The sequence below is a fragment of the Corvus cornix genome, chromosome 14 (genome assembly GCF_000738735.6).
Source record: "Corvus cornix cornix isolate S_Up_H32 chromosome 14, ASM73873v5, whole genome shotgun sequence".
Lineage (NCBI taxonomy): Eukaryota > Metazoa > Chordata > Aves > Passeriformes > Corvidae > Corvus > Corvus cornix.
In genome coordinates this window covers 13,659,582-13,686,541 of record NC_046344.1, presented here as the reverse complement: position 1 = coordinate 13,686,541, position 26,960 = coordinate 13,659,582, and the positions used below count along the sequence as shown (strand labels likewise).

Here is a 26,960-nt window from a genome sequence, read left to right as displayed (position 1 = left end):
CCCCGGCTCCTCCCGGCGGTGCCCAGAGACAGAACCAGGGATGGGCTTGAACTAAACGACGTGGACTTCCACCTCAATGGACTCGGGGGAACGGCTGGAGCTGTGCCAGGGCAGGGTCAGGCTGGATACCAAGGAAAGATTCTTCCCCAGAGGGTGCTGGGCGCTGCCCAGGCTCCCCAGGGAATAGGCATGGCCCCGAGGCTGCCAGAGCTCCAGGAGCGTCTGGACAATGCTCAGGCACAGGGTGGGGTTGTTGGGGTGTCTGTGCAGGGCCGGGAATTGGACTGGATGATCCGTGGATCAGGATATTCTGTGTGGAAGAATTTCTTCCCATGGAGGGTGGCAGAGCATTGGAACAGCTGCCTGGGGAAGGCTGGAATCTCCCTCCCTGGGGACATTCCAAACCCTACCTGGACACATTCCTGTGTCTCCTGCTCCAGATGGCCCTGCCTGGGCAACAGGGGTGGATGGGATGATCTCTAGAGGCCCCTTCAAGCCCTGAGGTTGTGTGACTGAAGCCACCAGGCATCTGCCCGCAAATACCGTCACCTTTATTAAATTATAAAACTGTAAGCTTTAAAATTTACCGTATAAAATAATCACAGGTATTAACAGCAAAGAAAAAAATAACCATTTTTTTTCCCCCAGTCACAGGAATTTGCTCAGATTTTACCCAAAATAATTAACCCTCCCTCCTGCAGGCACCAAGGCCTGGTCAGCAGGGAGGGGGCAAAGCAAAAATTAACGATCAAACACAAAATAAACAATCATGTCAGCGGGATTTCTTGCCCCAAAGCTTCTCCTGCTTCGAGCATGGAAATCCCTGAAGGGAAAGGCCCGATGAGGAATTATTGCTTTCTATGATAACCAGCAATACCTGGCCATATCAGTGGCATCAGGTCATACTGGCAGCACCCAGGTCACATTGGCAGCACCCAGGTACACTGGTGGCACCCAGGTCACACTGGCAGCAGTCAAGTCACACTGGTGGCACCCAGATCCCACTGGGGGCACCTGGGCCACCCTGGCAGCACCTGGGTCACACTGGTGGCACCCAGGTCACACTGGCGTCAGTCAAGTCACACTGGTGACACCCAGGTCACACTGGTGGCACCCAGGTCACACTGGCGGCAGTCAAGTCACACTGGTGACACCCAGGTCACACTGGTGGCACCCAGGTCACACTGGGGGCACCTGGGCCACACTGGCAGTACCCAGGTTGCACCACTGGCACCCAAGTCACACTGGCAGCACTCAGGTCACACTGGTGGCACCCAGGTCCCACTAGCAGCACCTGGGCCACACTGGCAGCACCCAGACCAGTCTGGTGGCACCTGGGTCCCACCTGCAGCCCGACATGGACGGCACGGCTGTGAAGGAGTGGCAGTCGCCTGCCACAGTGCTGGGGCCTCAGCACCGCTGTGCAAACCGAGACAGGGGAAAAAAAAGTGCCTGAAAGTGGTGAAAGTTGGAGGAAGCCCTGAGGGCCCCATGTCCCCCTTCCTGCCGTGCTGCCCTGGATGGCAGCAGCACAGAGAAACGCAGGGGACACGGGTGGGGGGGATGACACTGCTGGGTGTGGACAAGTGTCCTTCACTTGTCCCGTGCCTGCTTAAAAAGGGAGACTTTGCAGAGGAAGGGGAGGCAGAGGGATAAAGTGCAGAGCTGAGCTGGATGCTCTTCAAAGCAAAGAAAGAACCCCGAGGAGGCAAATCCTTCATTAAAAGCTCTTTCCTCCCCAAAGCCACCTGAGGAGGGGCTCCCAGCAGCACACACTGGGCTGGCACAGCTGGAACGATGTAGGTGAGCCCTTATCTGTAGAAGAAGGATGGGCAAAGACAACTTCCCTGGTTGCCAAGTTCTGCCCTTGCTTTCTGCGTGCCCTAGAGTAAGGCTAAGGTGAGACACACTGCAAAGGAGACCGTGGCCACCTGGGGAGCCCCCAGTGATGCTCCTGGCTGGCCTGGGACACTGCTGTGGCCTCAGGACCCTGCAGTACATCCAGGCTCTGAGGCACAGCAGGCTGGAGGAGCAGCTCAGGCACCACCCTGAAGCACCTGCGCTGCCCCAGACAGAGCCCTGCCCGTGCCAAACCCCCCAAAAGGAGGAAAACAGTGAATCCCTGAACACCGTCAGCCTGGCTCCTTCCAGAGCTGAAGTTAAACTCAGACTAAACCCTGCACTGCTGTGGGTTTCACAGCTCTGGCTGAGATGCTGCTGCTGCCTCCTGCATGTCCCCACATGGGGATTTTCACATTCCTGCTGGGTCGGATCCTGAATCCAGGGCCCAAGTCCCAGCCTCATTTCCTCCCCACAGAACCAGGACTGGGTAAGAGCAGCAGCACCTGTTTCAAAGGGAGAGAGGCTCCAGACTCCCAAGGAGATGGCAGCCAAGAGCCCAGCACGTGTTGGGATCAGCTCCCTCCCTTCCCATCAGCACCAAGGGCAGCATTTGCTCCCCAGAACAGAAGAAACGTGTTCTTCTCTTGGGTTCAAGTGGTGACTGCAGGATGGCAGGGGAGGTCCCTGTCCCACATCCTCTACCAGGACGGGGTGCAGAGAAGAGCCCAGCAGCCAAAGCCTTGGCTCCAGCTCAGCATGGGCTAAGCCCAAGCCTCATGGATGCAGCAGCGGGGGAAGAAGGGTTGGCGATTTCCCCCAGGGCTATGGGGAGGTGGTGGACAGGCTATTCTTTGATGTGGAACCATGAAGAGCCTGCCCCACCCCAGCAGAAAAGCAGAGGTGGCCCCAAACTTTCTCCACAAGACCAGCCCAAACCATCTTCATCTTTAAACCCAGCCCATGCTGCGCCCTCCTGTCCAGGAAACAAGCACGTCTGACGTGCAAGGGGCGGCCCCGGCCAAGAGCAGCTTCCCCATCCCTCCACCCCTGTGATCAGGACACCTCAGGTCACAGCATAGAGCTCCTCACGGTCGTTCTGGCAGATCTGATAGCGACACGTGAGCTTCTGGGACCAGGCCCAGGGCTTCTTATGCTTGTCCCGAGGAGGGAGCAAGAAAGCGACACTGCAAGCCACCAGCACGTGCCAGATGCTGTGGGTGTAGAAATAGTTCTCATTGGTTTCCATGAAAGCGTACACTGAGATGGCAATGAAAGCCAAGGTGATCCCTGGAAGGAGGTAGAAAACCCAGCGCTTCCACGAGGAGGGGTAACAGTGCCTGCGCTTCGCTCCGTGGTGAACCTGGGGGGGTCAGAGCACACGAGGGTTGAGCAGCCAAGCAGAGGCTTAGGCAGGGGGGAAATGGACCCCAGGGCATCTGCCAACCTCCCAGGGTGCTTGCTGTCCCTGAGGAATTCAGCCCCCTGCTGCTTGGGCCCACCTCTGCTGTGCAAAATCTCCCCACCAGCTGTGGCACCAGAGCCCAGTGCAGAGGCTACAGCTCCTGCCCAGGGCCAAGCCACAGCCCATGTTTCGGGACAGCACTGCAGCTCCAGGTCTGAGACCCAGAACCAGGGGATTCCTCAGCTACTGCAGGGCTGGAAAGTGAATCCCTTGCCCTGCCCCCTCCACCTGGATGTTTCAGGGTGACCAAGGCATGCCTGTGGATGGGCTGGAGCCTTGGGTCTGCTCTACCGCCACCATTCCCCATGGGGAGCAAAGGGCAGCAGGTCCTGCCTGGCTGCCCTCACTTACCCACGCTGTAACCATGATGACAAGGGCGAAGAGGCAGGGACCCATCATGTTCCACACCCCTCTGCGGTCCAGCTGCAGGGACATGGCAATTAACAAGGTCCCCAAGACGAAAAGGACCTGGAAAAGAGACACCACCACTACTGTCAGGAGCTCATCTGTTGAGAGAGTACAGCCAGACATGCTAGAGGCAAGGAGGACCTCTTCTTCTCGCTACTCAGCTCTGCATCCATGCAAGAGTCAGGAAAAACACTTTCAAGGGGAAACCACAGAACCCACGAACCTTTACCCCAAATCTCAGGGGAAATCTTCAGGCCCAGCCCCTACAAGCACACAGGTCCACGAGCCAAACTCCTGGGACAAGACAACCCAGGGTGGCATTGGGTGACAAGCAGGCTCTGTCACCCAGCTGTGTCATTAAAACACAGCGGTGAGAGGGCTCAGCGTGGCCACTCATGGCTTGGCTGGCTTGGGTCTGGCTTGGCCACGTGGGGTCACCTGACACTCACATATTTCAGGATCTTCTTCACACGGGCCATGCACAGGATGGTGACCCAGATGGACACCACGGAGCCCAGGAAGTCGCAGTACTGCAGGGTGTCGTAGTCCATGATGCACATCACAGCCACGCCTGGCTGGTCACACGCGTGGTAGAACTGCGGCCAGGGACAAAAGCAAAGGTCAGCATGGACCCAGCAGCACCACATGGCTCACTGGGAAGGGGAGGCAGGAGAAGGCTCAGCCCACAGGCAGGATCCCTCCTGCAGTGGCTCCAGGAAGCTCCACCAAACCACTGTGGCATTATGGAAAGCAGGTGAGAGCAGGCACCCTACCCCGTCCCAGCAGTTCTGAAAGGGCAGGACATAGGAGCAAGTCCAGAGCAGGGACATGAAGTTGACAAGAGGACTGAAGCACCTCCCCTATGGAGACAGGCTGAGAAAGTTGGGGCTGTTCAGCCTGGAGAAGAGAAGATTGCATGGAGAACTCATAGCACCTTCCAGTGTCTGAAGGGGGCTACAGGGAAGCTGGAGAGAGACCCTTCTCAGGAACTGGAGTGATGGGACAAGGACTAATGGGTACAAACTGAAAGAGGGAAAATTTATGTTAGATATTAGAAAGAAATTTTTGACTCTGAGCATGGTGAGACACCGAAACAGGTTCCCCAGGGAGGTTGTTGATGCCCCAGCCCTGGAAGTATTCAAAGCCAGGTTGGATAAGACCTTGAGCAACCAGGTCTAGTGGGAGATGTCCCTGTCCATGGACTCAGGTAATTTTTAAGGTCCATTCCAACCCTTCAGCTTTCTTGGATTCTACAACGTGTCCATGGAGGTGCTTGTCCAATGATCCCAGAAGCTCCTTGTGGAGCTCCAGGATGGGCTGCTCCATCAAGGGCTTCAGTCTGGTGCAGCATTCCCAGAGCTCAGGGGGAGGTGTCAGGGGACACAAGGCAGTCCCTACCGTGGAGAAGAACATGGTGTAGGTGTAGACAGAGGCCTCTACCAGGTAGTAGCGATAGACAGCGACTGCAATGGCGGGCAGGAACATGAGGTTGCTCAGGGTGAGCAGGAGCGTGGCCAAGTTCTGTGCACCCACGGTCTGGGCCTTGGTGTCATCCGTGCAGCTCCAGCCGCCCCAACCTGTGGACAGAGAGGCTTCTGTGGATCTCACAGGCCCTGCCTTGTCCTCCCACAGTACCCAGCAGGAGCCTAGAATTGCTGAGAAGGAGCAATCCCACACCCAGACTGTCCCCGAGCCTTCTCTCCACCAGTCTGTCACATTCCTGCTCTCAGGGTGGTCTCATTACTCGTTGCATGCTCTGCTGTGGGAAGCTGCAGAACCCCAGCAGAGCCCTGTGGCTGCCCTGAGGACATTCCCCCAGGGTGTTTCCATGTAGCAGAGGCCATCCTACATCCAGACTGGTACTTTCCATCCCTACAGTAACTCAGCACACATGCTACTTGCTGCTGGAACATCAAGCACTCAAGATTCAGATGCTTCACATGATGGTGTAAGTTGGATGCAAGATCCCTACAGATCCCAGGAATCAAGTGGAGAATGATCCCCAGCACTGAGGCAGCCACTGGGCTCCTCTCCTACCAGCTGTCACAGTAGGGCAGACCCAGAGCCAGGTCAGGCTGCTCTGGACCTTCCCCAACAGACTTTTGAATATATCCAAGGATGGAGACCTGGAAAGTGTGCAAAAATGAACAGCTCTGAAAGGGGAAAACATGCATCTTCTTCACTTCAGGTGAAAATTTCCTTGCTGCAGCCAATGTCTGTGGCCTCTTGCCCTTTCCCTGTGCTCACCCTGCGTAGCTGGCTCCAGGGTCCCTGTAACCTCTGTGGGCAGCAGAAAGTGTGACTGGTCCCACTCCAGCTTCTCTTCCACAGGCTGAACAAACCCACTGCCTCAGCCCATGGTGACATCCAGGGCTGCACAGGAGAGTGGGAGTGAATGTTTCCTAAAGGACAGTGCCTGGCACAAAACACAACTCTCAGCCTCTGACTGGATACCAGGGACTGAATTGAGTCAATCTCTATGAACTCAAATCTGCCTTTTCTTTTCTAAAATTATTTAAATTATTTAAAATAAAGATTAGGATGGCCATGTCCTTTTGAAAAAAGGAGGTCAGCCACAGGGCAGCCGGGGTGTGTGCAGGCACTCCATGGTCAAGGAGCAGAGTTAACAGTAGCACCCATCCCATTCCAGAGTCACTGGAACTCACAGCAGCAGCTCTGCCCTGTGTGCTGGCTCCCTGCCAGGCAGAGCCCAGGGAAGCTCCTCTCTCCAGTTTATTTCTGGGTCACAAATATGCAGATGGGGCATTTTGCTCGGAGTGATTCAGCAGAAAGCTGTCCTCATCCTGATTCCCCAGTTCCCTTAAGGTGCTCTGTGCTTCCCAGAACCTGGCAGCCCTCAAGGAAATTGGGATGCTGCTCCCCATCTCGCTCCTCACCCACCCTCAGCACTGCAGCAGGGAGGTCCTGGCTCAGGCCCAGAGCAGCAGGGAACCACATTTTGCCTTGTCCTGCTGAGAACAGGTACACAGACCCACGCAGGCACAGCAGAGCTCATCTTCCCTACGCCACAGACTTCCCAGGTCATTAAGATAATTAGGAGCTGACACAGATATTCCTCCTCCAGGGGCACCTCCGAGTCTAAGGCTCTTGGCAGGAGACACACAGGGACCGCAGCCCGGCCTCATCACATGCCATACCAGGAACCTACACAGCCAACCTCCCTGACAGGCACAGGCTCTCACACAGGCATTTTCAGGCACCCTGATCTCTCTGGGGATGCTCAAAAGCACTTCTCCAAGCCCTGGGGGACTCCAAGCTGTCCTCATCCCAATTCCCCATCACCCTTGGGCTGCTCTGTGCTTCCAGAACTTTGCTTCCCCAGGCACTGTGACACTGCCAGCCATGACAGACCCCAGGCTCCCCCACCCAAACACCACCACTCTAAATTGTGTTGTCCCCTCGGGGAGGATGGCAAAGCTCCCCAGGAGAAGGCACTCACCAGCCTTGCAGCTGCAGCCAGCATAGAGGTAGCCGTGTCTGCGCAGGAGGCTGCACTGCCCGTAGGGCCCGCAGTCGTTGAAGCAGGGCGTGAGGTACGCGAACACTGTCACTTTGGCTTCTGCACTGGTACAGTCCCTGCAAGCACAGCCCAAGGTCCCCTTGGTGCCACAGGCCTTGGGGCAGCCCTGTGCCCTGCTCCTGATGGCCAGGCCATGCTCCTGCGTGCAACTCCCTGGTGGTTGGGGAGCTGCTCCATCCCTCCCAAGAGCCAGGAGCAGAGTTTGCTCCCTCGCCACTTGGGCTGCCAGACTGATATCCAGGTGGGTGCCAGCTCTCCTCAGACCCCCATGGCAGACCCTGGTGCCCATGACTGTCCTCAGGACCAGTGTCACCAGTGCTGTTTTGCATCATGCACTTGGCTCCTTACACAAGAAACCAGCAAGAAGGTAAACTGCAGGAATTCGGGTACAGCTGCCTGCATCTCAGAGACCTCCCAGAAGGGTAACAGCAGCAATTATTTCCCAATTTATTACCTCCAAATCCACCTGGGGAAGGGGAAGCTCACCTAGGCAGGCTCTACCATCTGCAGTCTACATGAGATGTGCCAGCTCAGCATCAAAGCAGCTTGGGTGCTCACAAGGGAGCATGTCAGCAGGGCCACCCACCTCCTTGTCCCTCTCCAGCCCCAGTTCAACCGCCACCAGGTGAGAGGAGCCCACAGCCCGGACATGAGGACAGGGAGTTAGGTTTGCTCACACAAGCCAAGGGCAGTGGGATGTAGCAGGATGACATCCAGACTCACCCCTGTCCCCTGGGGCAGAGGAGCTGCAGGGACAGGAACCAGTCATCAGTCTGTGGGTACAGGACAATCAGCATCGCTTCCCCAGAGGACGTGCTCACACTCAGAGGGTAGCCCTGGGAAAAAGCTGAAAGAAAAGAGGGTGCTGTGATGTGCCAGGGCTTGAGGAGAAGGGCCCACAGCAACCCCAGGCTGAGACTGACCACACAGGAATCAGCTGCCTCCTGTGGCTCCTTGCTCCCATGCTCAGGAGGCACCAGGCACATGAGAGGACCCCTGCTCCCAAGACCCTTTTTCTTGAGTTTTGTCTTTCATCTCAGTTCCTGGTACATGTCTGAGCAGCACAGAGCACCTGGAACAGCCTGTTGTCTTGGCTGGTCCTCCAGTGCACAGCTTAGCTGCTTTGCACAGCAGCAGTATCTTCACCATCCCCAAACCTCCTGCCAACAAGGCTGGAAGAGCCCCAGCTGGTAACCAGCCCTTCCTTTGGTGGAAGACCACCAAAGGTGGTGCCAGACCACCACCTGCACCCCAGCACCCTGGGAATGTGCCAGCACAAAGACCTCATGAGGGTTTGTGCCAAAACCGGTTTCTCTGGGACACTCCATGAGGTCCTGAGTCTGTTAATACCTCTCCAGGTCTAAAAGCAGAGCCCTGAGATGACATAGCTGAGCTGGTGGCAGTGCCAGCATCTCTCCTACCTGTGCTGCAGTTCTGTGTGGCGTTGAGGGACAGCACTGGTGAAGCAGCACTCACACAGGCTACCACGGTGGCATTGGCCAGGCTCACAGACGTCTGTGCAAACAGAGCATTGTCCCATGTTAGAGTGCCCCGATGCCATCCCCCTGCACCATTTGTCTCCCACAGTGCCCATGGGACAATAAATCCTGCAGGTCAAGCCACCCATCAATTCAGAAGGTTTCTGGTTCACTTGACCCCGTGTTGCCACTGTGTTGTGTCATGACTAAGAGACAAGAGACTCTCCTGGGGGACCCTCCCTGGTGAGCTGCCCCAAAGCTGGGATACTCACACATCATTTCAGCACCAGCACAGGGTGGCACAAGTCAGAGTCTGCAGAACATCAGGGCTGAGCTCTGCTCCAGCCCTCAAAAAGTTTCATGGAATTTCAGGGGGCTGATTTTGGTGGTGGTGGGGGTGGGGGGATGTCACTGAAGGAGCCTGGGAATCAGTGACTTGGACAGGAACATCCCTGGGTTCCCCTGCTCAGCCTCCTCTCCCGGTGGCAAGGTGCCAGGCTCCCGTGGAGAAGATGGCATTGCAGCTGCTTTCCATTTTGTCTCCTCTGCGTCACTGCCGCAACATGCCACAAGCTGTGGCATTTGAATTGGAGCTGGCAGGTGGGACACGCTGGAAGCAGCTAAAACAGGCTCGGAGTGTTTTGTAACAACGAAAAGAGAAATAGTCCCACTGGTACCTACAACCTCTGGAGCATGCAGCCCAGGAGCAGGGACACAGCCCTGCCAAGGGCACACAGCGCTGTCCCTCAGCCTACACACCTTGTTAAGCAGCAGATTGACCACGAGCGATCCCCCGCTGTCCATGCCCGTGTTCAGGTTGAGCAGGAGGACGGTGGGGGACAGGGAGTTCACGGGCACACTGGGACCGTTCAAGAGCCGGTAGCGCACGGACACCACGTCCAGGTCCTCCCTCACGACGGGCTGGCTCTGCAGGCAGGAGCTCCGCTGGCTGGACACGTTGTGTGGAGCCTCTCCAGCAGCTGGAGCAGAGCTGCCTGCTGCTCCTGGTCTGGCACCAGCCTGGCTCTGGTTTAGGCTGATGAAGTTAAGGAAAGAACTGGTGCTTCCTGGTCTGCAAACTAGAGCAAAAAAGGAGAGGAATCAGCACAGCCAGGTCTAGCACCTCACCCAGGCAGGGCCCCAGCAGCTCCAGCGCTCCAAGGGACAGCACAAACTGGGGGTTTCAGATGGTTCATGCCCTGCATGAACTGTCCCTGAGGCACTATTTTTGCAGGGGGACCACCCACAATTTGGGACACTGAAGGGAGCCAGACAGTGGTAGAGTGGGTGGAAGCACCCTGGAGCTGCAGGGAAGGGGGAAGAGAAGAAGGGATAACACAGCACTGTCAATGTGCCCAGGGAGTGCTCACTCACCAGCAGCAGAGCTCAGCACTCAGCTGTCCCACAGCCACAGGCTGCACAAAAGCCTCTCCCAGATCCCCATATGTGAGCAAACAAAGCTGAGCAGGAGGGAGAAGCCAACCCAGTGGAGCTATGGGCACATCACACTGTGGCAGATGGAGCCGAATGGGACACTTGGATTCCCACTGCTGGAGCTGTCCACTGCTCCCAGAGACACCAGTGCTACCCTCTAAGATCTCTGCTGCCAGTGCCAGGTCTTCCAGCACACAGGATGAGGCTCTGCTTTGAAGAGGAGGTAGCAGAACCCCCAGCAGAAGAAAACTTTAAAAATGTACCTAGTTGGTGACCTTCCAGCAGTCAAACAGGGATTATGGTCATGGAATAGGTGCAAAGGTGCCTATCACAGCCACAGGGACCTTGTGACCACCTGAGCCACAAGGTGCCACTGGAAATGGTGACATCCCCTTACAACAACCGCAGACATTTCCCCAAGAAAACCTCTGTGAGGTGGTTTCCTGCCTGTAGCCTGCTCTTGGCCAATTAGTAGTCAACATAGCCTTAGTCTGGTCTACCACCCAAAGCTATTTTCCCCACCAGATTTTAAGCCAGCCACTGCTTCCCAACCAACCTTTATAAAAATAACATTGAACTTTTCAGGTGTTTCCAAAACAGGCAGCTCTAGCAAAAGCCTCTCTGGGGTGAACACCGGACCTTTCAATTTAGACCTCAAAGCAAAAATTAGGGCCTCCAAGAGGAGGCAACCAGCATGCTGGGGAGCATAGGCCACCACAGCCAGGCACCCAGAGACCCAAGGAAGACACAGCACACACAGAGTTCCCTCTGGTCCTTCCCTTACAGCTAAAGAACATGGAATTTCACACCTGTGAAAGAAGCCAGCATCTCCAGGGACACGCTGGCATTGGTGGTGCCGAGACTCTCCACCATGATCTGCAGCCACTTCTCCCAGGGGGGCGAATCCAGGGCCAGGCTGCAGTTGATGCTCCCGGTGCAGGTGAGGCTCCTCTGGAAGGACTGGGGCAGGGTGATGGAGCCCAGCAGCACCCGCACATTGCAGGCTCTCTGCTCGCTGGTGACGCAGCTGCTCAGCTGGAACCGCATCCCTGAAGCGTGTTTGGGAACAAAGACCCTGCGGGAGGAGGGGGCAGCAGTTTGCAGAGCTTCTACTCTTAGCACAAGCCAGGTCCCCAGGGCTTTGTGACAAGAACTAGACTGCCCTGGTTGGTGCTGTGAAAATCCTTCCCAAGGCAAACATCTGGAAGAACTAAAATTCTGCGGCTGAATCTGTGATCAGCTGGGAAGAGTCGGAGGAGGGTGCTCGTGTGCTCCCCGTGCAGACCCTACCACTCTGAGCAGCAAGCTCAGAGACCCCCCAGCTTCAGCCCCATGTGGGAACAACACTGGCTTTCCCCTAAGCAGCTCATGTGGGAAATCCCACCCCGCCATGCCCTCAGTTGCCCACCCGCTGCTCCCACTCACTTGACATGCAGTGGCTTAGCAGGCGAGACAACGGTGTGTGGCATGGGGACACCAGGCTCCAGGACAGGCATATCAGTGAGTCTGAGCACAAACATATCTGCCTGGAACATATAGGGGCATGGAGTGGAGAAACCCTGCAGGAGGGGAGAGCACAGGAGTCAGCCGTGGTTGTGATGACACACCCGGGGCAGAGCGCAGGGCAGGACCCTCACCTTCACCTCAATCCTGCCCGCAGCCTCGGGCAGGTGGGCAGCAATGAACCAGTCCCCAGCAGCAGGGGTGGTGACGTTCACAAAGGTGGTGTTTTGCACAGCACTGCTGAGGGTGATGCTGATGTTGTAGGAGGGACGGACGGTGGCATTGGCAGGAAAGCGAGTGCCCAGCGGGTTAATGACGGGAGGGGCTCCGTGGCGAAAGTGCCTACGAGAGAAACCATGGTCTGAGTAAAGCCAGGGATGTAGGGACACTGGCAAGCTAACCTGGGATACAAACTAACTAGGGGACACCCTGGCTGGCCTGGGATTGGAAAGGGAGCAGGCTGAAAACCCCACATTTTCAAGTGCAGTTATCATTTTCCTCTGGTGAGGACTGGCTGCTATTAGTTTATCCAGGATTTATTTAGCGATTGGTTTCACTTGGCAGCTGATTAAGATTTACATGGTTCCATCAAGCCTGTAAGCAAATTTCCAACACTTACTAAGGCTAAGCCCCACCCACAGACTACTGCTTTATAACCATCAGCAAATGCCCCATATAGGGAAAATCGTCCACAGAGACCTTTTATTTTCTAGCTAAGATCTGCATCTTCGCGTTTCCTCTTTTAAGGAAGGCAGACAGACAGACTGAAAAGGCACTTTCCAAGGAAGACCCATATTACAGACTTCAGTACAGCAGCACTTCTGCTTTCCAGATAAGCCCAGCATTTGAAGCAGCAGAAACACACACAGCTAAGGAACATGGGAGATATTTATTCAGTCAATTTGGCATTTAATTTGATTGCTTTTGGACTGCACTGCAACAGGTCCAGCAAGCAAACATGACAGGTGATATGTTATTACCCCTTGGAGCTTATCTGGGTTAGCCATCACTTCTTGGATTATTGTTTAGCTGCTGCCTTGTCCCTCATGCCCCCAAACTACTGGAAACCTTTCTGGGAAGCAGAAAGTAGGAGGATCATCTGTGCCAGGCTGCTCAGGAACAACTAAGAGCGCCAGTCTCTGCCCAGGACAGACCAGGGAAGCACAAGCCAAGCAGCTTCAGTCACTCCCAGATCTCTGTGGAACGGGTGCTAGAGACCCATGTGACTCCATGGGCATAACTTGCTGAGGAAGCTTGATGTCCTCCAAAGATAAAGCTCAAAATTGGGCAAGTTTTTGACCTCAAATCCTTCAACAAGTCAAGTACTGCTTTAAGCAGCATTTCTTTCCCTGAGATTGAGTTTGCAATCTTCACATGCTCTTGTATCCACAGGACACCACATTCCTCTCCCACCTCTGCTCCACACTCAGCCACACCCCTCAAAAAGTGCCCCAAGATCTCCTCAGTTCTTATCTACTGGGCAGTTTGCCCATCTCCAACCAGTTTAGGTCTGCTCAAGTTCCTTGTAGTCCTGCCACATCCTTTGGCACCATGTGCAGGTTCTGCCAGGCCAGGAGCACCTCTGAGCAGCACATCTGCCTCACTGTGAAGCTCTCTCCAGTGTCCTAAGGGGTCTCTTGGACACCACACCAGAGAGGCAGCCCCAGAGCCACTGGTAACATGAACATAAAACACTCCTACAGGTTTAAACACAGATTCAGTGCTACTGCATGAAGAAACTACAGCTCCCGCAACTGAAGGGCCCAGCCTCCACCACCAACCAGCCCCAGCCACGAGTGACTGGGACAAGGGGACAAGAAGCCCACAAGGACAAGCCCTGGCACAGGGACATACATACACAGTGATCTCCATGCTGGTGCACTCAGGGCCTTTCCCCCGGGATGCCTGCAGGAGCCAACGTAGCAGCACAGTGTCTTCTGGCACGTGGAAGTGGAAGAGCTTGGCATTCCCATACCAGCTGTAGAAGGACAGCTTCTGTGCACTCTGAGAGAAGTACTCGGAGACATACAGAGAGTCTGGAAGGGACAGAGCACAGCAGTTGGCAGGGGGGCTGCTGGGGGCAGGCTGCAGGGCTTTATCCACCCACAGAAGCACACAGGAGGCCTAATGTTTCTTGGAAAAGTGCACTTTGTGTCCCTGATTTCTCATTCCAGTCCCATTAGATATGTGGTGATCCACGCACCTCCAGCCAGAGCCACCCACACTCCTGCTATAAAACCATCACCCTGAACCAGAGAGCACTAACAGATGCCTAAACTACACTCTGAGAGACGTGCCCTGAAGATGAGAGATCACCAGAGACACCAAGGAGGAGGAAAAGGTCACGAGGAAAGGTTGATGGCGGAAGGAAAGGTGATGGAATAGGCAGCAGGAAACCCTAGGGCACAGTGCAGAGCAGATGGGTGCAGGCAGCACAGGGCTGCCCTGTGCCCCAGCAGCAGTTAATGGTGCCAAGAGGCAAGAGCTGTGCCCTTGTCTTTTGCTGAGCACATGGGCTGATGTTTTACATGGGCAGAGAGTGAAAGGACAGGGGGAATGATTTTAAACTAAAGGAGGGGAGATTTAGATTGGATGTTAGGAGGAAATCCTTCCCTGTGAGGGTCAGGAGGCACAGGGTGCCCAGAGGAGCTGTGGCTGCCCCAACCCTGGAAGTGTCCAAGGCCAGGTTTGACGGAGCTTGGAGCAATCTGGTCTAGTGGAAGGTGTCCCTGCCCATGAGATGATCTTTAAAGGTCCCTTCCAACCCAAACCATTCTGTGGTTATGCATTTACCCAGTTCAGGACACAGGTATTTTCTTCCTGTGACACACGATGCTATGAAAATTCATGTGCTGCAAATGTAACTCTGCTTTCAGACGTACCTTCTAAAGCCTAAAGATTTTCCTAGCTGGAAGAAAGGCTGCTGGGATAGTGAGAACAGCCCCGGGGTAGGCTGAAAGGGCAGGCAAGAAAACAACAGCTACTCAGTCAAAGTGCCATCAGGACTAACTAGATCCTCCATCCCTCTGCTCAGCTGTACACCTACAGATCACCCCCAGCAAAATGATACATTAACCAAACCAGCCAGACTGCAACTCAGGGCTGGAAAAGAAGCATCACACCAGTTGAGAAAGGGCTAGAACTGCACAGAGACAGCGGGGCCAAGGCCATGCTGCCCATCCAAAACCAAGGTAACACTCAGCAAGGGGGTAGAAGGTTATGTTTTCACACGTCTGCGGAGTGCTTCCTGCTGCTCCTTTCCTACTTTGGAATTCCCAGTGTGGGGAGAAACTGTGGCACCTTTCAGAGGCAGATTCTTCACTTCTATCATAGAATAGCAGTTAACTTGCCTTCCTCCAATGCTGCACAGGGTCATGCTGGAAACACAGAGGACCCAACTCTGTGTAAGAAAGATGGCAAAGAAAGAGGAAAACAATCCTCAGGCAGGACAAGATCCTTGGGACGTACTTCCTGCCGGGAGGAATCTAATCCTAGCAGGAACTACTATTCATGCCCCAAGGAGGACGCTCGCCGGCCTGCACCCACAGCACTGCAAGGAGACAGGAACGATAATCATGGGTTTAACTCCCTGGCAACCTACCAAGCCAAAGCCTGCGGGCATCCTGCAATCCCAGCAGGGAAAGGAGGAAACAGAAAAGCGAGAAATACCAGCCACACAAGGCAGCTGGAGGATTTCCTCCTGGAGGAAGAGTGCGGCTGCCTGACCTTGCCGCAGGGGCTGCCCCAGCCACGCACCCGTGGGGGCCAGCCAAGGGAGCAGAGCCACCGAGTCGGGAAAGGCCGTAGGGAAAAGTGAGCCTTGAGCAGGATGGCCAAGAGGCCACAGCCTGTGGGCAGAGCTGTCCCACTGCAGTCCCCATGCCGGGGTCACACTGCTCTCCAGGCCAGCAAGGAGCAGACACCACAAAAGGGGCTTTTCAAACCAATGCTCCCTGGCCGAAACGCCAGCGCAGTGCGTGGGTACTGCAGACAAGAGCTGGCTGTGATCCCTGCCAGCCCGGGGACATTTCCCACACTGGGGCTATGGAAAGGAGCAGGCTTTCATCAGTGGTGTCTGTACCCCCAGCACACTCCACGCGTGCTTGGCACTCTCGTTTCTGGCAGTCCATGGAGACATTTGGGCACAGGATGAGGGTAGGCAGGGACACAAAGTGTGATTAGAGCTGGGAGAGCCCTGGTCCTTCTCCCTGCAACAGGTCCCATCAGACAACCTACAATCTGCCCCAACCCCACCAGCTGTCAGCCACGGTCATCACCTGCCCTGCACGTCCTCACCAAGCCAGAGCTCGCTCTGTGTGGCTTTGGGGGAGGAAAGGGCAGACCAGCTGCAAAATTAAAAACTCCTGCAATCAGCAGTGCTCTTTATTAAGGACTGGTCAATTACGTGGAGCGAGCTCAAGAGCATTACCAGGTCAGAGCAGGCAGATCTGCCCTGCCCACGCACTGCCTGACACCAGGTAAGCACCAGCTGGGGCTATGGAAAAAGTCCACTGACAAACAGCTTCTTGTGGTGCCAAGGGCTGAGCCCCTGCTCGCAGGCTGTGCTGGGCACCCAGAGCTGCACCAGCAAGCTGGTATGTCACTCCCAGGCCACCCTCCACCTGGGCTGACAAGGAAATACCACAGATAAACAGAACATCAGCACAGAAAAGCCTGAAAGACAGGTCACTGCAGCCAAAGCGTGTGCTCTGGCAGTGCATTTGCATCAAGAGAGAGTTCTCTGGCATGTGCTGTGCTCTGTTTGTGTCCATCCCCGTCTATTCAGTCTGCTCGGCACCAGCATGGCAACACCTGGAAAGTCCCAATTGACTGTTCCATGATGTGAAACAAGCTTTAAGAGCAAGAGACCTGTCCAGTAGATGCTGTTTTCCATCCTCTTCCATACAGATTTCGCACAAGCAGATTTCAAACGTATTATGCAAAAAACAAAAGTGTTTTAAGACAAGGAACAGAACGTGGTAGAATCCCTGATGCACAGAGGAGACACATTATTTCAATTTCAGATTAAGGAGTCACCTGCTACAGCTCGGGTTTGTTTGTCCAAAGATGATCTCATGGTAGTTTTAGGAAATAATACCTTGACTGCGGGTTCCACAGGGCTTCCCATCAAAGGGATGAAGCCCTCATTTCAAAGCAGACGCTGTCTAAAGCTACAAAGTTGATGATGAACCTGACTCAAGAAAAGACTGGGCCATGTTGCAGGATGTTTGCCCATTTACAATGTAACAGAAATCCTTTATCCTGGGTCAAAAATCCTCCTACAAATGTTGCAGAACAGGGACCCCTCGCTCCCCTGGGGAGAGGCTGATCTTTGCCAGCGCCCAGACGTAACCCTACCGCGGCATTCCCGACCGAGGCATTCCCGACCGAGGCATTCCCACGGCCGGCGGGACGGCGCCGGGACAAACCCAGCACCACACCTGAGGCGCAGGGGAGCTCTCCAGGGCTGGGAACCCAGCGAGCAGGATGCCAGAGCAGGGTGGGCCTGGGGCACGGGGCCATCTCGCCCGTGGCTCCCCGAGAGCCGCACGCTCTGCGGACTGTGAGGAAGCGACAACCATCATCAACAGGACAGGACGGGCAGAACGAGCCGACCTCCGTGACGGGGTGAGCAGGTGAACAACCTCACCTCCCCAAACCTCTCCACCGCCACAGAAGCTCCGGGGAGGGGGGGCACAATCCCCGCGGGACCTTAGACCCACCGGTCTCCCAAAAGCCCCGCTCTCATCCATCCGTCTGCATGCCCTGGAAGTAAAGTAACCAGAAAACAAGGCAAACCGAAGGAAAACAACAGCAGAACCATCTGGGACTAGCTTGACCTCCCACTGCTCTGCAGGACCGGCACAAGCGCTGCTCCCCGGGGATGCTCAAGAGCCTCCGACTCCCTCGGGAACGCACGAAGACACCCCAAAGTCACTGCAGATCCACCCCGGCAGCAGCTGCGGGACCCGGGGCAGCTCCGGGGGCTCCCTTCACCATCACCCCGCCGCTTTCCCACCGCCGCCTCTGCCCCCCGGGACCCCGCCGGCCGCCCCCCGGCCCCGCCGATCCCCCCTCTCCCGCCCCGCCGGGACTCACCGGGGCCGGTGCGGTTGCCGCGGCCGGCGGGCAGCGCCAGGAGCTGCAGCAGCAGCAGCAGCAGCCGCGGCAGGGGCGGCCCGGCTGCCCCGGCCATGGCCGCCCGCCCGCCCCGCAGCGCCGCCGCCGCCGCCGCCGCCGCCGCCGCCGCTTCCGCCGCCCCGCCCCGCCCCGCCCCGGCCCGGCCCCCCGGCACCGCCCCCCCGCACCGGGAGGGACGAACCGGGAGGGACGAACCCGCGGAGCTCCGGCGGTGCGCGGGGCCGGAGCTCGCACCGGAGCGCACCGCCCCGCTCCATCCCGGGAGCCCCCGGGATGCGCCTCTCGAGTCGGAGCATCCCGGGCACGGGGGAGAGAGCCCGGGGGTGGTGCCGATGGTGCTCCTGGGTTTGCTTCTCAGCGCTCTGAAGGCCGAGGAAGGTGGTAATTTGAGATCAGTTTAAGCTGAAATCACAAACTTTCACATGGCTCGGTCATAACCGGACAGCACACCGTGCCCTCGCTCAGACGGGAAAGCACTGGGGACGCTCAGCCCTTCAAACTCATGGGTGGTTTTATACTGGTTCCTGGAAAGTCCGATTGCCTTCTCTGCTCTCATGTATCTGCCACGTTCATGGGACTCACGGGAAATGCGGCTTTCATAGGCATAGTCAACTCATTCTGATTTTCCAGTTGATTTCAAAAGAGTCAAGGATTTTCTCTTTTACATGCCTTTTCCTTGGGATTCCCTCTGATGTGTTCTCCAGCAGAATAATGCAGCCTGGGGACAGTCTTGGAGTCCTTGCTCAGGCAAAAATCCCACCACTCCCTTACGGGTCAGCTTAGTTGAGGACTTCGGAGCTGTTTCCAGTCAACCACAAGCTCCCTGGAGATGGACTTTCTACTTCTGGAGCTCAAAATCTTTGCCTCTTGCTCTCACAGGATATTACTCTTTGTAATAACTTCCTGGGGCATGGGAAGGAAATCCCCTGGGGAAGTGAGTGTCATTTTCTAGGAGCTCTGATATCACCAAAATCCCAGTCAGAGCAGGCTGTGTGCTCAAAGCTGGCAAAGTCCTCATCTGATTTAGGAGGAGACTTCCTTGAAGTCAGCCCAGAAGCTTGAGCACATAAGCTCAAGGGATGGAAAAGGACCATTCCACTAATTTCCAGCTTCAATTTGTTCACTGCTTGTTCATTTCCGTTTGCCCCTGTGTGATACTATCCTTGAATTTTCAGAGCTCTCCTTCTAAGAGGAAAACAAATAAACCCTTCCATCCTCATTCTACATCAATTTAGCTTTCCACTCCACTTTTAGAGATATCAGCTCATCTCCAATCAGCCCTTATGAATTACTTTCTTGAAATGCTGTTTCTAGTTATTTTCCTCTTAAAAAAGAAAAAAAGAAGACATTCAATGTCAAAGATCTGAGTATAAATTAAGCTTATCTAGCACAACACAGAGTCAGATCCATTATGTGTTACAATACCTATTTTTTTTCACAGCTTGGGTCTCTTGGACTTGCTTGTTCCCAAGTAAAGCATTCCAGCATTCACTGTAGCTGTGTGGATGGATGCTGTAGGACATGCCTCCTCCAGACTGACAGCTGCCCCAAATACATGGGGACATGCAAATGTCATCATTGGCTTAGTGACTGTCTGGGCTGCTCCTTTTCCCTTTGGCTAAGCTGCCTTGCAGCCTCAGAAGGGGTGAGTTTGGGCCAGGGAGGGTCTCCTTTTGGCTGCAGAGCTGGAGTTGGGGCTGAAGCTGGAGCTGGGGAAGCTGAAGCTTCCTCCACTTGCACAGGCAGTGCTGCAGGTGGATCACAAAGACTTGCAGGTGGGCAGAAGATCCAGCTGCAGAGGTATCTGCCTCATCCTGTGTGGCATCAAGAACCCACAGGACTCAGAAAACCACATGGGAGGTTCTGTTTATGCTGATGCCTGAGGGACCACGGCCATGCTGGGGCCAGGGCGTCTGTGTGACTCAGTGACTCTCTGAATGTGGTGTCGGTGTCCCTGTGATGGTTAGGGCTGACCACTTCTGCTTCTTGCTCTTTGGTGCAAGAGTCCCAAATTGCAGCCCTTCATTAGGAAGTCAGACAAAAGAGGAAGATGCTATTCTGGAGAGTGCATGTCCTACAGTGTTTCAAACAGGCCTGTGGAAAAGTGTGGATTATATACTTTAAGTATCCCTCTTTGAGGCAACAACCTGGAAAAATAAATAATGGTGGCCTGTCCAAATTGGATTTATGGAGCTTTAACAGTGCTGATCCATGAATTTTGGTAAATATATTTCTACTGTTAATAAAGGCACTCAGCTTCTCAGCTACTGAGGGATGTCTAAAAGCTTTCTGGATGAGCAGCTGCAATGCACATTTTGCTGTATTGCTTTCCATAAATCCATAGCTGGGATCCTCTTGGCCATGTGCAAAAGTCTCTGGACAGCACAGAGCTGGCACAGTCTGATCCCCTATTTCTGTTTTATCCCAGTACAAGGAGTAAAAAAAGTGGCACAGACTGGAAAACTCTCTGTTTTAACTATCTTCAGGTAGATCTTCATTGAATTGTGTCCACCCAGCAGCTTGACTTGAAGTCACTGTGACAGGGGAAGGAAGAGTATAATGAAGAACTGTATCCCAGGATTAGGGACCAAAAATCTGCTGTTAGAGTTGCAGAGTTTTAGCTTTTGACAGAAAAGTCAGATGATGCTCCATTACTGCAGGAGACTGCTGAAAGGATATTTGATGTACTCTGTGGAATGCTGCTATGTGCAGCTCCCAGTGCTACAGAAAAACAGAAGGTCAATCCTTTCAGTGTAGATAAAGAGGGTGACCTGGATAGGGAAATATGATCTAAAACAGAGGAGGCTGAACTTAAACTGGCTATAACAGCTCAGGAAAAAGGTGCTGGGGTCCTCACTGATGGTTCACCAAGATTGCAGCCTTGATGTGCAGCAAAAAAAAAAAAAAAAAAAAAAAAAAAGCCAACAAAATACGGTGATGTCATCAGGAAGGACCTGGGCTTACAAAATAAGAAAGAGGGCACCTCCTGCCTGTTGTGTAACAGCTTGGTGCACCCACATCTGTGCAGGTCTGGCCTCTGATCATAGAATTCTATAATCATGGAATAATTTGGATTGGAAGGGACTTTTAAAGGTTGTCTAACTCACCCCCTCTGCCATGGGGTGACCAGTGGGTCAGGTTGCTCAGAGCCCCATCCAACCTGGTCTTGAAAGGTTCCAGGGATGGGGCATCCCAACCTGTCGGAGTAACGTGTGCCGATGTTTTACCACCTTCATTGTGAAAAACTTCTTCCCTGTATCTAATCTAAATCAAACCTCTTCATTTAAAACCATCACCCCTTGTCCTATCACATCACCCAGGCAGAGCTGTGGGCACAACTTCCCTTAGGATGTAAGAGCATTGTGGACATAGAGCCCTGAGCAGGATAACTGAGATCAAGGGGATGGGGTAGCTGCACTATGAGGGGGTTCCAGGGAGGCTGGGATTTTTCTCTGGAGAAGGGGGAGCAAACATGCCAGCCCTACAAAATCATAAAGAGAACGTGGACCTGGTGCACATGCATGATGAGTTAGAGGCCATCGATCAGTCTGGTACATTGGTTCCAAATGGATAAAAAGGACTTTATCTGGAGCAGGTGGGAGAATGAACTTCTGGAATTCACTGCCACAGGAGGTTGTGGAAACAAATAGGATCAGCAGGTTTATGAAAGGTAGAGCAAATTCATGAGCAGCAGCAGGTCAACAGACAGATGCTGAAGGCAACAGGCTGGAATGTACCCTCTGGAATTGCTATTACTGCTTGTGTGGGAGCTGGAGGAACACAACCAAAGCTGTGCCCTCCCCAGATGGTATCTCCTGCTGCTGAAAAATACAGAAAAACAACACAGGGAGAGAGGAAGTACTAATGTTACCAGCAGAGCATTGCCTATCATCTCATCTCCAAGCAAAATCAATCTCCCAGGTGGTTGCTGTGTGGTGGGAAGACAGGGCAACCAGCAGGAAGAAAATTTTTGCATTTCTATTCAATTTCCATCTTTGTAGTGAAAATCTAATCAATGCTCATTTTCTGTCTTCTACCACTTTTCCTTTTTCCACTGCCAAAACAGCCAGTGGAGGAGGTGGGAGGATCCCAAAAAGTTTGAATTAAAGTATATTTCAATCATTCCTTATTTTCAGACTGCTTGCCTGAAAAAAAAATCCCCTTTACCTCAAAAACTGATGGAAGCCACCTCCAAACATGCAATATCTCTGGGAAAAGAGGGAGGGGGATGGGGTCACAGAAACGAGACCATCGTGTCTCTTATCATTAGCAGGGTAAAAGGAGGAAACCAAGGAACTACAAACCAGTTGGCTTCAATTAAAAAAAGCCAAACAGTGGGACTTTTAATCAAAGAAAGAGATGAGTAATAATCATGGCCATTGCCAGGAATGAATCCTTTCAGATGAGTCTGTTTTCCTTCTTTGACAGATTCCAGTTCTTTGTTTACCATTATTATTCACTGTTCTGTCATCAATAACTTGTGTTGTAGTGGAGAATGTCCTTATTAAGTTCTCAGGTGTTCCTGAGCTGGAGAGGATGCAAACACTGGCTTAAAATCCAAAAGGATCCAGACAAATCAGAGAGATCATTTCAGCAGGGAAAATCTGACATTTAGGAAAGAGTGGCTGTCCAAACACACAGCAAAGAAGCAGAAGACCTATTGGCTGCACCACTCACGGGTTACACTATTGCCATATTGAATTCCAATATGGGATGTAGAAACAAGAACAGTTTGTAAAACACATGATGTTTTCCCTCCTCATTCCAGCAAAAGGATCGCTCAGCTGCTCTCCTAAGATCACCTTCCAGTGAGGAATTAATTCTCCATCTTCCCACTACTTGTTTGCTAGATCAAATTTTAGCAGAGAAGCAGTGGGAAGATAGAAAATTCATGGAGAATTCCTGTTAAACTCCCCTAGGATGCTTGACCTCCTCCAGAAGTACGTTTTTGTGTCCCTTTCCAGGACACCCTCTCTAGGGCCATGACTATCTATCCAACATAGTAAGATTAGAATCCAAACTACCTGGACAATGCTATTTGCAGCCCCTCAAGAGGCTGGTGAAAGTGCTGTGATCAGGTAAGTCATAACCATCAAGCTCATTTCCTGATGTCATTTTAGCTCCTCTTTCAATAAAAATGAGCTCTGAGATGCCACTTGCCGTGGTGACATCACAGGAGAGAACACTGTGCTGTTCTGGGGTATCTTTGAACCCTGGGTGCTTTGTCCATCAAGAATAAATGAGAGCTGAGAAAGGCCTGCAGAGAGTGGAGACATCAAAACGGGCATGACCTGGAGATACTCATCTTCCTTCTTCTGCTGAAGCTGCCTGGTGTGACTCGGCTTCCTGAGTGCTGCCGTGGCCTGGATCAGGGGACTTTGTCTCCAAATCCACCTCCTCAGCGTCACCTGGGGCTGTTTCAGGCTGCTGCTGCTGCTGTGGCAATGCAGAAGTTGCCTCCAACTCCCTCCTCAGCACTGGAGCTGCAGCAAAGCCAGCTGCAAAACCAGCCTGGGGCAAATATTTGACCTGCCCCGCTCCAGAGCGTGGCTGCTGTGGTGCTGGTGGGTCCCAAGGCAGCTGGGCAGGGATGCCAGCTCAGGGAGCGCCAAGCTGTGGCCAGCGTGTCTGTCCCGTGGGCAGGCTGCGTACTGGGGCACACGAAGCCATGGTCACCGAGGGATGCCCAGTGAGGGGAGCCCCTGCGCTATGAGCCAGGAGGTACAAGGGGCTCGGGGCTGGAACTCTCAGCGCTGGACACGGACTGATGGGAAGGGGTCCTGCACCCTCCTCCGAGCTGGCACCGGCGTCCCCAAAGCACTCGGGACCCGGGGCTGGCTGGAAGCCCGGTCGCAGCAGCCCCGCTTCCCCCAGCCCGCGCACCCTCTGCCCGGGCCCGAGAAAGCACCACGGCTGGAGGTCCCCCTCTGGTGGCAGCAGGGACAAATGGCTGGGACAACAGCAGCGCAGCGGTCCTCTGGCCAGGCAGAACCCTGGGGAAGTGCTGCAGAGGCAGGACACTGCCCACTGCCACCCGACGTGTCCTGCCTGAGGTCACGGCACGGCTTGGGAGCAGTCAGGAGCTAAAGCCGAGCTGGGAACCACTTTCACCCCTCACATACACATTGTCCCCACACTTTTACACCTTGTCTCATGTACCCACCATGCTCAGGACCTTGAGGGCCCTTAGTGGTTGAGTTAGCAGGAGTCCAAGCCCGTGCTGGATTTGATGCTGGCTCTTCCCAACGCTTTCCACACCAGTTCACACCTCCTTGCACACCTGTGTGCCCTGAGTCCCCACCATATCCTGGTTCTCCATGAGATCCCTGGGAAGTTGTGCCCACAGCTCTGCCTGGGTGATGTTCCTGGTTGGAGGGGTGGAACCTGCTCCAACACCTGCTCTGCACAAAGGGAGATCAGACTGCCCAGGGATGCCATGTGCAGCTTTCTCCTCCCTTCCTCATCATGCCCAGTGGGTCACAGGTGCCAGTACAGTGGCCATGTGAGATCATGATGCCTGAGGTGCACTGCAGAAGAAACCCCAGGGTCTGAAGGGCCTCCTTCTCTCTTTGGAGTCATTGGAGTTTCTCCTGTCTCTGTGCATTCACTGACAGTGCCTGGAGGCCATGGGACTAGGGAAGAGTCCATCCTTGCCAATGCCAAGGATCAAAGGACCTTGTGGCAACCTTAGCTGGCTTTGTGAGCCGCCCTGGGGCTTCCTTGAACCTTCCCTCCTCACTAAAGACCTTCCAGCCCTTACTCAGCACCTGGCAGGTTGTAGCCTCCTGGGACTATCTGTTGCCCAGTCTCCCACCACACCCAGAGCTGGAGCAGAGCCCAGACTTTCCTTTATCAGCCCCCAACCATGGCCACCCTGCTGTGGGCTGTGATAAGGGCTGGGGGGGTACAGACAGCAGCACAAGTCCTGGGCTCCTTTTTGTGCTCTTTACCCACCCCACACTGCTGGATCTGGAGCTGAGCCCCATCTACTCCCCTTGCAGCTCCCCAGGACCCTTCCACAGAGACACCCGAGCAATGGGGCATTAGGTGGAGACAGAAGCAGTCTTCCACCACTGCACGGCCCTGTGTGCAAAGAAAGATGTCCTGGCACAGGGAGGTCCTCAGGGTGTTCTCACGCTGCCACCGGGCAGAGGGTCACAGGTGCCAGGAGCCCCTGTACTCCTGTGTCTCCTGCAAACATTTCCAGGAGGAGATGCCCTCCAACACTTTGTCCTGAGCAAGGGTGCACAGGCCTGGTGATGCAAGAGGGGATTCCAGCGTGGAATTCTGGTGGGACAGTCTGGGGCTGCAGGGAGCCCCAGATCTTCCAGTCTCTCCCCTCCACTGGTGCCTAGGAATGCTCTGCTTGCTCCCAGAGCCCCACGGCAGCAGAGCGGCGTCTGCCTGCTGGATACCACCCCCCAGACGCTGCCTCCTCTCAGGGACAGCAAAACCAGAGCCCATTTCCTCCATGTACCCACCTGGTGGGGGAACCTCCAGTTCAGACCCCCAGAGCACATCCCTCCCGCTCCCTTCCCGCAGGCAGCACACAGAGCAGGACACCAGAGCTGGAGCACAAATGCAAGAGACTTTATTTCAGAACATTTGACTGCTCACTGTCGGAGGGCTGGTGGTGTGTTGGGCCCAGCTCTAGCCACGGTACACGTCTTAACGGTACTTGGCAGTCAGCACGGTGCCCACGGCGCACAGGAACTTGTCCAGGGAAGCGTGGACCTCTGGGGTCAGGAGAGAGGGGTTGTGGCAGGCCACCACCACCAGGAAGCACTGGCCCAGCAGCTGAAAGGCAAAAGGATGTGGTGAGCAAGGGAATGAGGCAAGGGGGTAGCCAAGGCGTGCAGGAGGGGAGCTGGGCTGGTCATCCCTTCCCAGGGCTGGACACCCCTTCCCAGACACTCACTTTGAAGTTGACAGGGTCCACGCGGAGTTTTTGGGCGTGGAGGTCGCTGAGCTTGGAGAGGGCACCAGCAATGTCATCGATGTGGTTGGCAGCTTCGACCAGTGCAGCCGCCACCTTCTTGCCGTGACCCTTGACCTGAGCAGATCCCTTTCCTAGGTCAAAGTGGGGGAAGTAGGTCTTGGTCTGGGGGTAGGTGACGAACATCCTGGAGAACAGAGCGGTTCAGAGACGGGTGAGTCAGGGACAGGGAGGCACAGGACAGAGACAGCTGCGGATGGGGAGAAGAGGGGGCAGATGCGAGGGAGTCGGGGCTGGAGAGGAGAGAGGGTCACGCTGGGGACGGCCACAGTACCTCTCCAGGGTCTCGGCGCCATACTCCTCGGCTTGGCCGCCGATTTTGCCGAAGACGGCCTTGACGTTGCTCTTGTCGTTGGGGGACAGCACCATGATGTCACCTCTGCCTCGGCAGCCCCAGCACGGGTGTCCCCGCTGGCCGCCGCCGCCCTTATATGCGGTGCTGGGGCTCCGCCCGCCCCGCCCCGCCCCGGTCCCGAGGATGCTGGACCCCGGCCAGGCGGGGCCACCGCCCGTCCTCCCCCGCCCCGCTCCGCCCGGGCACCGGCACCGGCACCGGCACCGGCGGGGGGGCTCTGCCTCGGCACCGCGGGGTCGGGTCAGGGTTACGGTCGGGGCTTGTTCCAGCGCAGGTGGGTGGTCTCTGCCCCACGGACACACGCTGACATGACAGCAGGGTTAGGCTTGGGGTTAGGATGAGGTTTAGGTTTAGGTGTAGTGCCTGGGCTGGCATGGGTTGTCGTTAGGGTCTGCACTGGCACTGGCAGAGGAGCCCGTGTGTGTCCCCTCCTGGCGTGGGGTGGGACACTGGCTGGGTGCTCCTGGCACAGCCTGGGTGGGTTCTGGTCAGGTGTTGGGACAGCAGCAGGGGGGACTCTGTGCCCCACACCCACACACAGCCCCCTGTGCACCTCCATGTACAGGCTGACCACCCAACAGCCTGCACACACCCCCCTGATCTGCCCCAGGACACACAGTGCCCCTCCACGCACTGCCAGCTGACACCTACACGTCCTTGCACACACATATGCTGTCCCTATACAGCCCTCTGCCATGCAACACAGTCCCTGTGCACAGCTGCCCCGCTGCACTCCCTGCTCCTGTTCCTCAGGACACCTCACACCGGTGTATCCCACACCACCCCACAGTGTGTGACCT

At 54.9% G+C, this 26,960-nt stretch overlaps 2 protein-coding genes across 4 annotated transcripts; both read right to left on the bottom strand.

The window, feature by feature from the left end:
• Positions 1–528: 528 nt before the first annotated feature.
• Positions 529–17,867, bottom strand: PGAP6 (post-glycosylphosphatidylinositol attachment to proteins 6). 3 transcript variants are annotated; one of them, XM_039560461.1, is made up of 13 exons: positions 17,768–17,867; positions 13,527–13,704; positions 11,803–12,010; positions 11,591–11,724; positions 10,975–11,240; positions 9,491–9,810; positions 8,675–8,768; positions 7,977–8,100; positions 7,173–7,309; positions 5,111–5,289; positions 4,162–4,308; positions 3,656–3,772; positions 529–3,202 (listed from the first exon to the last, which is right to left on the bottom strand). In XM_039560461.1, the coding sequence occupies exons 1-13, from the start codon at positions 17,862–17,864 to the stop codon at positions 2,906–2,908; spliced, it is 2,298 nt and encodes a 765-aa protein (XP_039416395.1). In that variant the 5' UTR covers positions 17,865–17,867; the 3' UTR covers positions 529–2,905. The 3 variants fall into 3 exon arrangements, with proteins under 3 accessions (XP_039416395.1, XP_019137315.1, XP_019137316.1); XM_019281770.3 differs by lacking the exon at positions 17,768–17,867 and adding an exon at positions 17,319–17,436; XM_019281771.3 differs by lacking the exon at positions 17,768–17,867 and adding an exon at positions 17,319–17,436 and having other exon boundaries at positions 11,591–11,691.
• Positions 17,868–25,378: 7,511 nt separating this feature from the next.
• On the bottom strand, positions 25,379–26,235 carry LOC104684683 (hemoglobin subunit alpha-A). Its single transcript, XM_010392144.1, has 3 exons — positions 26,080–26,235; positions 25,728–25,932; positions 25,379–25,606 (listed from the first exon to the last, which is right to left on the bottom strand). The coding sequence occupies exons 1-3, from the start codon at positions 26,172–26,174 to the stop codon at positions 25,478–25,480; spliced, it is 429 nt and encodes a 142-aa protein (XP_010390446.1). The 5' UTR covers positions 26,175–26,235; the 3' UTR covers positions 25,379–25,477.
• Positions 26,236–26,960: the final 725 nt, after the last annotated feature.